Source organism: Maylandia zebra, linkage group LG17, assembly GCF_041146795.1.
Source record: "Maylandia zebra isolate NMK-2024a linkage group LG17, Mzebra_GT3a, whole genome shotgun sequence".
Lineage (NCBI taxonomy): Eukaryota > Metazoa > Chordata > Actinopteri > Cichliformes > Cichlidae > Maylandia > Maylandia zebra.
In genome coordinates this window covers 598,490-611,056 of record NC_135183.1, presented here as the reverse complement: position 1 = coordinate 611,056, position 12,567 = coordinate 598,490, and the positions used below count along the sequence as shown (strand labels likewise).

The following is a 12,567-nucleotide window of genomic DNA, read 5'->3' as shown; positions in this document are numbered from 1 at the left end:
TCCAGTCACTCTCATGACTGACAGGATGTGACCTGTGGCAGGTAGTAGCGTAAAACGTAAAGGAGGAACTGCGTCGATACAGAAAACAAATGGACGATCGTTTCTGTTAAATATCACAACGACGTCCTGTCTTTACTTTCAGTATTGTTACCCAGCCATTTAGGCCAACTGTACACGGGCATAATAAACGCGCGGCTGTTTTTCTTTGTTGGTTTTAACGTGAACTAACTACAGTTTATTTTTAGCTCTTAATTTTTTAACCCTGTTTGCGTCGTCCTTCTTTCGCTTCCTTCTTTCCTATCCTCATTCCTTCCCTTTCACTTCACCTCCTCTCCTCGTCAGTTTCTCGTATCCCACAATGCATTGCGATCACTCGTTGGATCATGGACCAAAGCGGTAAGCAAAATGCAAAGTAGGGCCGAGACGTTAGCAAAACTTGTTATTCATGCTATATATTTTTTAACCTGCGTAGCCGTTTTCATACCAGCTCTAAGAGCTAACGTGACTACAAAGCCCCCTCGTGGAAAGTGGTTTTGCTAAGCTAACCCGTAATCTCCCAGGGGAACATTAAAGCTTGAATGGTGCGGGCTAGCCAAAAAAGGCTTGAGTACTTCTCGCCAAAAGTTAACGTTACGCCCTAAGTTGGTCTGGAGGGTTACACGAAATGTTCCACCAGAGTTTATGCAATTATTAAACTCAACTGCAAACTATATATTCTCACATGTTAGTGGGTTTACGGCTAGCTGCGATTTAGTTGGGGCGCGAATGCGGCTTGATTGTTAGCATATGCTAACCACTTAGCTGTATAAAGAAACTATATCTTATAACGAGTCTCTTGACTGTTAACCCACATACACGAGCCCTTTTTTGCTGATAGTATTAAGGGCGAAACGCTAACGTTGTTAATCTAATTTCCAATTGTTTATATTACTGCAGTGTCACTAAAGTGATAAACCATTGCCAACTATAAATATCTGCGGCTCTGAGCTCCTCCTCGCTTGTTGTGGCTTTGCTAAGGGACAGGTACAAGTTTCTGTGTCGTAGGCGACATTGTGAGAGTGGGTGCAGGTGGAAGGTATCACGCCTGGAAAGGTTGTGTGTGAATGAAGCGTGTGGAAAGGTGAAGATGAGTATACGTAATGAAGGTGGATGAGTTGTATATTTGGGGTCAGCCATCCAAAGCAACGGGCAATACACAAGAATGGCAAAGAGTCCATGCAGGGTAGAGATGAGTGTCAAAGATGATTTGTTACTGAATAATAATGGCGCGAGTGAAAGGAAGAGTTACAAGATGGTAGTCCACTAAAGATGTTAACATTTTCATTGGGAGTGACCAACACGTACAGCATTAGATGTCTCATATTGAGCAGTTTGGAGACAAAGGCAAGGCTGGGACAGAAGATGGAGCTGCCAGGCAGAGGTTGGTGTGATAGAAGATGGGGATTGGATGAGACGGAGGCAGATGATCTACTGTGGAACCCAAAAAGAAGCATCCTGTTTAACCTATGAGTCACTGAGTTTCACCATAAAGTCTAATTCCAGAATGAAATTATTTGTAATCTATGTAACCAATGTAAACAGGCAAGGGACTCTGTTACAAGCACTGTCACAATCCAGTGACGTCCTAAAGGCTTTAAAAACAACTCTTTGTAGATGGATATGTGTAACTGTTAAATTTTGGTGTGGCTCTTGAGTCCACCACATGAGGTATCCCTCACTAACTCTGTAACTGTCCAATGTACAGCGCAGAACATATAGCAGTCTGTTTCAGTTGATATACTCTTTTTCTTCCACAGACAATGATCTTCAAGGAAGCGATGGCTCTGGGAGTTTGGGAGGCCCGGATGTTCGCAGACGAATCCCCATCAAACTTCTGTCCAAGCAGCCAATAAGGAGCAAACCTCAGCAGCGCCCCCAGAGACCTGTCAGCAGAACTTGTAAAAGTGAGCCTGGAGAAGATGGTAGGCACACTATGTGGTACAAAATGCTCATTAGCACTAATGTTTTTATGATGTCACACTGTATAGGCAAAAGTATTGGGCCACACCTCTTAATCAAAACTTTTTCAATCCTATTGCCACTGTATATAAATTTGAATAGCTGGCTGCCTTTACAAACATGGGTCATTCACTGAATTCAAGAGTGGAGCTGTAAAATATTGTGGCAGTTGAAATAAGTCAATTCATGAAATGTTTCTTACATTTGCAGCCCACATAAAGCTACAAAGCAGTGCCAAGGTGCATGGTTTGTAAAAATTGCCAATGCAGAGTTCCATTCACACCAGCACAAACTCTGCACTGTGGGCTTTGTGGCTGAGCAGCTATAATATGTAGGTAGCCTAGTACGTTTGCCTGTAAAGTATATAAACATAGCATGCTTAATGATATTCAACTCTTTGTTGGTTAGTTTTTAAAGTAGCTAATGCATTGTTGTTGGTGTCTTTCAGCTGGTGTTTGTAAAGGTCAACCTTTCCTCTTTTCAAAATAATGGAGTTCCTTTTCTGCAATATAAGTTTTGAGATAGGGCTGTTTGATATAACGATATATATGACGATATATAAACATCTATTGTTTCATTTTACGCTGTCGTTTGTTTCGTGGTGTCGCAAAATAAACCGTTTACAGCAATATTTTTTCATGGTTCTGATGGTCGCTGTAGTTATTATTAATTTCTTAAAGTTCTCTATTTCTCTTATATTTAATATAACCACACTACGGATGGACAAGCGCCTGTTTTTATATGCGTGTCCGCTTGTTTATGTTCCACATAAACCTTTCACAATAAAGCTCAAGATCCTGTTGAGACTTTTCAAAATAAACTGAATCACGTGAAAGATGCAGAGTATTTACGGATGAGAAGTAAAAAAGAGCCGCCAGGTGCTAAAAAATAAACCTTAGACTCAAACGTTAGAACAGGCAGGAAACACTTCACCAAGTCGAGCTGCCCGAGATTCACAGACTTTACAGAAAATGTAACATTTTTGTGATTTATATCGTTATCGGACGATAGATGTCTTATATCGGGAGATGAGATTTTGGTCATATCGCACAGCCCTATTTTGAGATGTTCCTTTTTCATATCATTGTCACATTTCACTGGGATATATGTGCAGGATATGGAGTAGACGTTTCTTTCATCCCCACTCCAGTGGGTTGGGCTGCACACTTGATTTGGCTGCCCACAGTGTGCTTTGTCTCTCCTCCTGGCCCTGAACCACGAATGTTTCACAAGTTAGGCAAATGTAAAAAACATTACACAACGGAGCCACCATGCAGTATATTAAGTATCTCTGTGGAGGGAGAAAAAACGTTCATTTTTTCTTCTGGTGGTAGGAGTCATTGTAGACTCGATGACGTGTTACACAGGTATCAGCGACGTACTCGTGGGCTGAACAGAGATGATGTGCCAGTGGTAGCAACAGACTTACAGGTTGACATGTGGGCATCTTTCTTTACCAGTTGTTGTGCAGTGACACTTGCAGTGGTAGTTTGAACGTTTCTTTGGGCAGATAGAGCTCACAGTTCATCCATATTTGCTGGCTCATCTTTGTTATTTGGACTTGATACAAAATACTCAAAAAAAGGATCTCAAGCATTTTTGTATGTTGTTGTACTTTTGTACAGCTGTCTCTGTCGCTCACAGCCGTCATTTATTCTTGGCCTGACCTGTCGTGGCGTATCAATTACAATACATCATAACAGTATCAGTTTAACAGAAAGTGTAACACTTGTATTATTGATGCTTTTACAGTCATCCAGTCTGGAATCATAATACGTTGGCACACAGTAGCACTGTGACAGCCTACTGCCATATGTCATCGTGCTGTTTAAGGATTAACTGCGGCACTTGCGCACAGTACAGAAGATGGATGTCCTTTTTATTATTTTCCTCATAAATTCAGTTTAGATGTTATTAAATGTTATTTATGTGAAGTTTCTGTTGTTGCCATACCGATGCTGATTCTTTTTTCTTTTTTTAACAAAGTAATCATGAAGTCGATGATGAGGACAGCATCAAGTAAGCCTTTTAGATTTTATTTGTACCTTTCATTTTAGTTTCCATGTACATGTAATTGTCTTATACACACAGAATATTTTAAGCTCCTTTGGATAGTGACACTGTGCTATGTTCTTGCCCTCCTCTTTGGGAAAAGTGTCAGGTTTTTTTAAATACTGTTTTATTAATGCTACTCTTGTTTTTTTCTTTCTACTACAGATAACTTTGGCTTTAAGCAAGAGGACAGGTTTGACTGTGGAACTAAAGCTGGTGATGTGTTTGCAAGTCAGAGGAGATTTCCACAACCGTTGTTCTGGGACTATAAGGTACGTCTGCTGTGTGAGGGGAAACAATATTAATGATTAAGTAGCATCATTACCAGCATCTGGCACGCCAGTAAGACGTGTAGTATTGGAATTAAAGAAAAAGTATACAATGATCTGGTTTTAGTGGTCATTACATGCGTGTCATATTTTTGTGTCCTCTTATTTCAACAGTTAAACTTGATTGGAGAAAAGGATGACGTTCCGATTCACTTCTGTGACAAATGCGGTCTCCCTATTCAGCTGTATGGACGGATGGTACATGTTTTATTGCTGTGTCTCTGCACAACATCTCAGAGTCATGTTACTGTCTAACTCTTGCCAATTTGACTCCTCAGATTCCCTGCAAACATGTTTTCTGTTATGACTGTGCTCTACTTCATGAGAAGAAAGGAGAGAAGATGTGCCCAGGGTGAGACTATTTAACTTTGGTACATGGCAATGAGGGTAAAATAAGGATGGCTGGATGCCAGAAAAGTCGACTCCTGCAAGTACTTTGAGCAGCAGGGGCATAAAATCACTACAGTATAAAGCCACTAAGATGTCCCTGATTTAGGCTCCGGCCACACTAATGTGTTTTTGTTTGAAAACGCATCGTTTTCTTTCCGTTTTGGCCTCCCGTCAACACTGAAACGGCGGTTTTGCTCAAGGAAAACGCAGCGTATTCAAAACGCTTTCGAAAACGCACACATTTGAAAACGGTGCTTTTGCGTCGCAGTGTGGACAGCGAAAACAGACTTTCAAAAACGATGATGCGTGTTAGAGCTGAGCGATATGAGATTTTTTCATATCACGATATGTTTTTTTCATTTCAGGCAATAACGATATCTATCACGATATCAGCCAAATAACTATATTTGTAAGATTTAAATGTGCCGTTGCTCACAAGTAAAATGTGAAATAATCAGCAGCTTGTTTTGATTTAAATATTTATTTCCCATAATAAGTTCAACAGGGTAGATGTACTTATGGAACATGAGACTTTTTCAGATAAATAAAGGCAAATATTGCAAACTACACAAAAGGCAGCCGCTAAAGCGTTTAAGTTTCAAAGTAGAACAAATGAAACAGACTAAACTGTCAATTCCACTTAGAAACAAAATATTAATTCTAAAAATAAATCTTAGTTTGTTTTACAGAAGAACAGACAAAACTGACTAACTTTTGTCAATATCAAATAAACTGAGAACTAAAAGGAAATTCTCGATCTCTCCTTGTTGTATAGCTGAGCTTTTCAAACAGCTGTAACAGTTACTTCAGTCTGACAAAAGCCGAATGACGAATCAGCGCTTCCAGTCAGAGACTGAGCTGCACCGCTTTATTGTATTTCCAGACTTGCTTTCGGCACATTTACAGTGCAGCTACTCTGTTTTTGTCAGACTTGAAATAGCAGAAATACCTTCACACTGCGGAGCTTCTCTGGCCTTTCCGTTCGACAATCTCTCCGGCGTTGGAACCATCATCTGTTTTCTCTTCGGTAACCTTCGGTCACGCTCGGTTGATTTTTCTAGTCGGCACACTCATTTCCTCCATTACCCGGGCAGTACGGCGGCTGGCTGCTTCCCAAACAAATACACATGTGCGGCTTGGCACTTGTGCTGTACGTAACAAGTCACGTGACGTGATGCTGCGGCTGTGATTGGTTCGGCTCTGCGCTACTTAATTTGGATTGGCTGTTCTTTTTTTCTTTTTTTTTAAGAGGACAAGAGCGGCGAGGCCTATCGCGATAGTTTAATTTTTCTATCGAGAAAAAGTTATTTTGCAACACATATCGTTATCGTTATATTTCCCAGCTGTAGTGTTAGTCATGTGATGCAGTCATGTGACCAATTAAACACAGATAGCGGAGGGTATTATACAGCAGCTGTTCTGTTTGACAGCCCTGTTAAAGATGAATATCAGTCTGTAGATGCTTCAGAGAGCTTTTCTTCAAATTCTTTAACTCTCACTCGCTTTTGCAACTTTGTACTTTTGTGTTACTCACAGCAACGACTCCACGTCATCGTTAGTCTATTTAAAGAACTCGCTGCTTTTCATCGACATTCTGCCGCCACGTTTCAAAGAGCCGGAGAGTAAATAAGCGGCAGACGGAAATGAGGCAGGTCGAATCTTCACGCATGCGCAGGACTGGAACGTAAGCGTTTTCAGACGTTTCAATGTGGACGCACAACTCTGTGAGAACGACTGAAAACACTAGTGTGGACACGGAGCGTTTTCAAATCTATCCAGGCTAGTGTGGACGTAGCCTTAGTGACGTGAGGAATGGGACCTCAAGAAAATCTGAAGCCAACATCTGAAGTCTTTTGTCCTGTAAAAGTGAAACGGGAACCTGAATAATCTGTTAAAACCTGCAGTCGTGTAGATTGACACCCACGCTGCCAGGTGCACGAAGCACTCTGAATCATTCTCTCTGACAGTTAAAGTCTTTCCACCTACCTCCTCAACCAGATTGAAGACAGTTCTTTGTGTTAGGCCAATATTTTACTTGCTGAGCTCGTAGAAATACTGCCTACTGAGCATTCTGATAGCAAGGAAAACTAAAGGCAGCACTTACAGCATCCACTTCAGGATTGTAGGGAGGCTGGAGCCCATGCAGGCTGTGATAGGCTGAACAGAGTACACCCTGGACAGGGCTAATAGAGATGGTATCTACTCAGCTCCACTCAACTCGACTGTGTTTTGGTCTTTTTCTATTACAACCGAGTCGCACCTCAGTGTACATAGGGTTGTTGTAGCAATGTGTCCGAAACTCTGACTTTGTTTGTTTGAGACACAAATACAGCTCAGTAATTGCAATGGTATACCTCAGCCTGTGGCTTCTTGTCAGGCTTAAGGGCCATGAAGTCGGTTTTCACGAGCCTTCATAATGTTGGCAGGTTTCAAAAATGGCAGCTTTGATTTTTCTGATGGAGTTGCTCCTCTAACTCAGCGAGTGACGCCGTAGACTGGACAGTCAGTGGCATGCAATCTGCTGAGGTCACAGAGGTTTTTGCATTGACCCTGCTCACTGCAACCCCGGCTGAGCAGGGACTAAAAAAGCACCCGGTACAACCACCTAATGGAAAACCGAGTCGAGGTGAGTAGGTACCAGTGGAAAGGGCCACATTGACCAGTTGGGGCAGTATGGTGTTGGAGCTGTGGTCTCATGAAAAAAGGTCCTGCGGTTTAAGCCACGAACAGGCTGTGTGGAGTTTGCATATTGTCTGTGAGTACTGTGAAGTCCCCCAGTCCAAAAATAGGTTGATTAGATCAACAGCGAACTTGTCCAACTAAATAACTGAGCTGTTTGACTTTGTCTGTGTTTCTTCAGCCTGACCCTCTATAACTGCACAGACCCGGTTCAGCGCATTGAACAGTGCCAACGTGGTTCCCTCTACATGTGCAGCATTGTAGCAGGATGCAAGCGCACCTACCTGTCTCAGCGTGACCTCCAGGCCCACGTCAACCACCGCCACATGAGGGCTGCCAAGTCTTCTGCAGGCCGCCAGGAGCCCGTGCACCTGCCCCCTGCTTCTGATGTATCTGAGCGTTTCCGCCTGCCTCCACCTCACTTACCCAAGAACCATGTCCATCTCACCAACCCGCTCCAGCACGGGAGCCACGATCCTTACAGTCAGCCGCCACCTCCCTCCGCTCACGAAGGCCCGCCCCCGACTCCTTCTCTGGGTCCTGAGACATTCCGCATTGCCACGGTAACAACTCGTAAGCACAGTAATCTCATCACTGTGCCCATTCAAGACGACTCCTCTTCCTCTCGCGAGCCCCTCTCTGCTGGGCCAGGCCCTGGCCAGCCACCCCACCACCACCCCGGGGACTATCCTGGCCAGCCTCCCGTAGTGTCGCACTCTCACCATATGATGGCACCACCTCAACAGCATTTTGGTCCCCCACCTCCCCCGCCGCCTCCCATTACCCACCCAATGCAGCATCCTCCCCAGGCCTCTGGGACACCACACATGGTGTACAACCAGGCCCCTCCTCCCCCAATGTCCACAGCGCCCCCACCTATTACTCCTCCACCAACGCACATGATACCCCCTTACATGAATCACCCACCCCCAGGACCTCCACCACAGCATAGCGGCCCTCCTGTTAATGCCCCACCACCTCATCATTATAACCCGAACTCCATGCAGCAGTTCCCTGAAGACCAGGGTACCCTCAGTCCCCCCTTCACCCAGCCAGGAGGGCTCAGTCCTGGGATGTGGCCCGCCCCAAGAGGACCCCCACCTCCACGAATGCAGGGACCCCCTCCCCAGGGCCAAATGCCTGGTCCGCACCATCCGGATCAGGGCCGGTATCGGCCCTATTATCAGTAAACTACCACCGAAATGGGTCTGTCATTCTGTTCCATACTGCTTGTCTGAGTAATGTGATAGTAAACCTCAGGGTTCCAGGTTGTAGACATTGATTTCCATAAAACTGCCCAAAGCAAATGTGTATGTGGTGCACACTCAAGTTAACTGTGCTAAACCTTCCACTGAACATACTTTTGACTTGGAAGAGAGCAGGAGTGTCCTGTTTTTGAAACAACATATGGTAAACATGTCTGTATATATGTTAGCTGATGCCACACATGTACATTTAAAGATGTTGAGTCAATAAATTTTTAACAGCACATTTCTATCCTTTTGTTTGACATGATGTGATGTAGTACAATGTCAGCTGGTTTCTTTAACAGAAGTTACTGAAAACTACATTTATCACTTGGTCTGACTGACGAGGTCTTCAGTATTTCTCATTAAAAATATATTGTGGAAAAATGAAGCTATGCTTTGTCTGGTGATCTGTTTGGGTTTGGCCCCTTTTAGGAAGAACGATGTACCTGCAGTGTCACGTCATGAAAAGACCATACAGCAAGCTACTTTAAGCAAAGCGCTGTCATTTCCCCTGAAGGCTGTGATTAAGAGCAGGTGTTGCACTTTTAGTTGGAGGTTCTATAAATCTATTTCCATGCATGCTGGTGAAGGTGAAGAATTGGCTGTTGTCTCTTTGATGTCAGTGTGATTTATTGCAGTTTTTCAGATTCAAGAACTTTATTGTCAATACAACAATATACACAGTATACAGCGTATCGAGATGCTGTTTCTCCCCGAGTCCCCCTGGTGCATTTATAAGAGTATAAATGATATATCTCCAAGAGATAAAAACTAGGAATTACAAATGATTGATAAAAAGGTACTATTACTAACTTTATCCATGTAGAATAAACAGACAGGACAGAGACAATATGAAGTGGATTGTGCAGCAGGTACTAAATACCAGGTTGAAGTTATGAGTCAGGATATTTTAGACGAGAACGGACGAAGACGTGCAAGAGACAAAATGTGCAAATATATTTGAGATGTGTTCAGTAACTATGTGACTGAGTGTGCAAATAAGCAGATTGTTCCCAGGTCCGGTTTGTAGTGCATTTGTGGAAGTTTGTGTTGTGTTTGAGTCTTTTGGTGAGTACTGTAAGGTGTTTGTGTTTATCAGTCTGGTGGTAGTGAGTTGAGGGCTCTGACTGCTTGGGGGGAAAAGCTCTTGCAGTGTCTGGTCGTTACAGTTTTGAAGGCGTCCTTCACTATGCTGCATTTGCAAGGGGATACCGCAGCAGCGCAACAAGGCCTGTAACAACAAACGTGATAAACGGGGTTTCATGTAATTTGATTGGATGATCCAGGAGACGGTCTTCTAGAGCCAAGTTTCCTGTATTTGCTAAACAAATAACCGAAGCATTAAAGCATCATCACCAAGCTTATTGTCACAGACCCTCTCTGGGGCTATACTGGTGGTCAAATTAGAGTGGCTAGTTGAGTTATAGTCATCTTTTGACACCTACTGATTGTACAGGATGTACATTTTTTATGACTATTTTCCAACCTCTGCTTGTATTGTCTGTGCTTTTCAAGTACGTGTAGCGTGGCATCATGGAGGGTTGGGCCTGTGCACCTGCCCCCTGCGAACATACAGCTGTGCAGCTTTTCCAACATGTAAGCTGTAAACAGCATGATGTATATATATTTGTATTTGTGCTTCTCAATAACCTGTGTACAATTACTGGCCTTTAGTTTCTAGCTCAAATTTACAGTTTACTTGAAGATGCGGACACCGTTGTCCACCTCCATGACGTGCTTTTTAAAAGGATGCTGTATATGCTATTTGTCAATATGAATAAACTCTTTGAGTGCTTGTGGACACAAGCAGCAGTAAACAATAGGTTAATGAGTGCATGGATATATATTCTCAGCCATAAGCTTTTGGTTATTTAGTGACTCCTCCCACTGATGGACATGATCAATATCACAGTGTAGAAAGAAGTAAAAGTTCTTCATGTAAAAGGTTAGCTGACTAGTGGGGCTGGATAATTGGAAACACTAACTTGCCCATAGTTGTGAATGGTTGTCTGTGTCTGTGTGTTGGCCCTGTGACAGACGGGCGACCTGTCCAGGGTGGACCCCGCCTCTCGCCCTAAGACAGCTGGGATAGGCTCCACGCCCCCTGCGACCCTGAAAAGGAGAAGCAGAAGCGAATGGATAGATGGATAAAGCAAGAAATGCTGAAATGATCAAAAGGACTAGTTAGAAGAATTTCCTATTTAAGAACTGTGAAAATTACATTATTAATTTCATATTTTGGATGCATGACTTTGAAAGGTCATTGGCTTGTCTGTGGACAGCATATTTTCTCTCAAAGATACTTTTATTAAATTAAAACAAAGAAAAACAGATACACACAGAATTGTTCAACAACATCAGTTTATCAGTTTACCCCCTACCCATACCACATAGTAGCCCTTTCCCTCAGGCCAGGTAGAGAAAGAAACAAACAAAAAACAGAAAAAACCCAACAAAAAAATCCCATTGCAAATACAACAGGACAAAGCAGAACAAAATAAAACAAACACAAAGAACTAAAGAAAGAAGAAAAAAAGAAGGGGGAGGATTTACTGAGTAATGCTGGAAGTTAGGCTTGCAACCTGAAGGCTGGAAAAGTATTTCAGGAATTGCCCCCTACAAGGGAGGCGAAAGAGAGCGTGCAACAGTCAGGCGTGCATCAGCCTCCCCAGTGGTGCCAAAAAGCACAAATAATGGATTAGGATCCATATAATATCCAAGAATTAGGGACAAGGTTTGAAATATATCTCTCCAGAATCCTTCAAGGCTAGGGCGCGTCCAGAACATATGGATAGGGAAGCCTCCGCACTCCCACACTTATCACAAGTGGGGTCCACATTCAGATACATACGAGATAGTTTGACTTTGGAGAGATGGACCCTGTGCACAACCTTAAATTGTAAAAGACAGTGGCAGGAACATAGGGATGTGCAGTTAACTGTACCATGTGGGCGATCGTGGCTCAAGAGTTGGGAGTTCGCCTTGTAATCGGAAGGTTGCCGGTTCGAGCCCCGGCTCGGACAGTCTCGGTCGTTGTGTCCTTGGGCAAGACACTTCACCCGTTGCCTACTGGTGGTGGTCAGAGGGCCCGGTGGCGCCAGTGTCCAGCAGCCTCGCCTCTGTCAGTGCGCCCCAGGGTGGCTGTGGCTGCAATGTAGCTGCCATCACCTGTGTGTGAATGTATGGGTGGATGACTGGATATGTAAAGTGCTTTGGAGTCCTTAGGGACGAGTAAAGCGCTATATAAATACAGGCTATTTACCATGTATCCATAGACAATGACTGATTTAAATCTTGTTCCCAGCCTGTTTTAATCAAATCTATTGAAGATCGTACGGTTACGGTGAAACCTTGGTTCTCTTCGTGAGAGACTATCTCTCCACACCGTTACATATTCCATATGTACGCGGTACGACCCCCTTTGGTCATGGCGTGTGGAGATTTCTTTAAGACACTCCGGCACGCCCGGCTACGCCCCACAGCTCACGTATAAAACAGCTGTGCAGACGGGACACCGGTGATCGTTTGATCGGAACGCGTCGCTGAGCGGCCTGATGGTGGAGAGATAGTCTCTCACTAAGAGAACCAGAGGTGGGTCGAGTATCCAAAAATTGTACTCAAGTAAGAGTAGCATTACTTTAAAACATTATTACTCAAGTAAAAGTGAAAAGTAGTCGTCAAAAAAGTTACTCAAGTAAGAGTAAAAAAGTACTACTACTCAAGTAGCGAGTAACTGTTTGAAATGTCCAATTTATTTTTTAAATAAATGCTATCAGACAAACAAAAATAAATAAATACACAAATTTTAGTATTTTCAACAGGAATATATGTAAAAACAACAAAATAAGGCACAACAATTCTAATTTCCA

At 43.2% G+C, this 12,567-nt stretch overlaps 1 protein-coding gene across 2 annotated transcripts; it reads left to right on the top strand.

Annotated features, from left to right (window-relative positions):
• The first annotated feature begins 110 nt into the window (after nucleotides 1-110).
• Nucleotides 111-9,086, top strand: cbll1 (Cbl proto-oncogene-like 1, E3 ubiquitin protein ligase). Of its 2 annotated transcripts, none has more exons than XM_012916050.4 (7): nucleotides 111-396; nucleotides 1,797-1,961; nucleotides 3,985-4,017; nucleotides 4,216-4,322; nucleotides 4,494-4,577; nucleotides 4,658-4,731; nucleotides 7,630-9,086. In XM_012916050.4, the coding sequence occupies exons 1-7, from the start codon at nucleotides 384-386 to the stop codon at nucleotides 8,636-8,638; spliced, it is 1,485 nt and encodes a 494-aa protein (XP_012771504.1). In that variant the 5' UTR covers nucleotides 111-383; the 3' UTR covers nucleotides 8,639-9,086. The 2 variants fall into 2 exon arrangements, with proteins under 2 accessions (XP_012771504.1, XP_012771503.2); XM_012916049.3 differs by lacking the exon at nucleotides 111-396 and adding an exon at nucleotides 860-1,420.
• The last annotated feature ends 3,481 nt before the right edge of the window (nucleotides 9,087-12,567 follow it).

Bases quoted from the DNA above. Each gene is read 5' to 3' on its own strand.
- cbll1 (XM_012916049.3), top strand. From the start codon at position 1,309: ATGTTAACATTTTCATTGGGAGTGACCAACACGTACAGCATTAGATGT. The intron at 4,018-4,215 runs GTAAGCCTTTTA...TTTCTACTACAG, and splicing joins GATGATGAGGACAGCATCAA to ATAACTTTGGCTTTAAGCAA. The intron at 4,323-4,493 runs GTACGTCTGCTG...TTATTTCAACAG, and splicing joins CGTTGTTCTGGGACTATAAG to TTAAACTTGATTGGAGAAAA.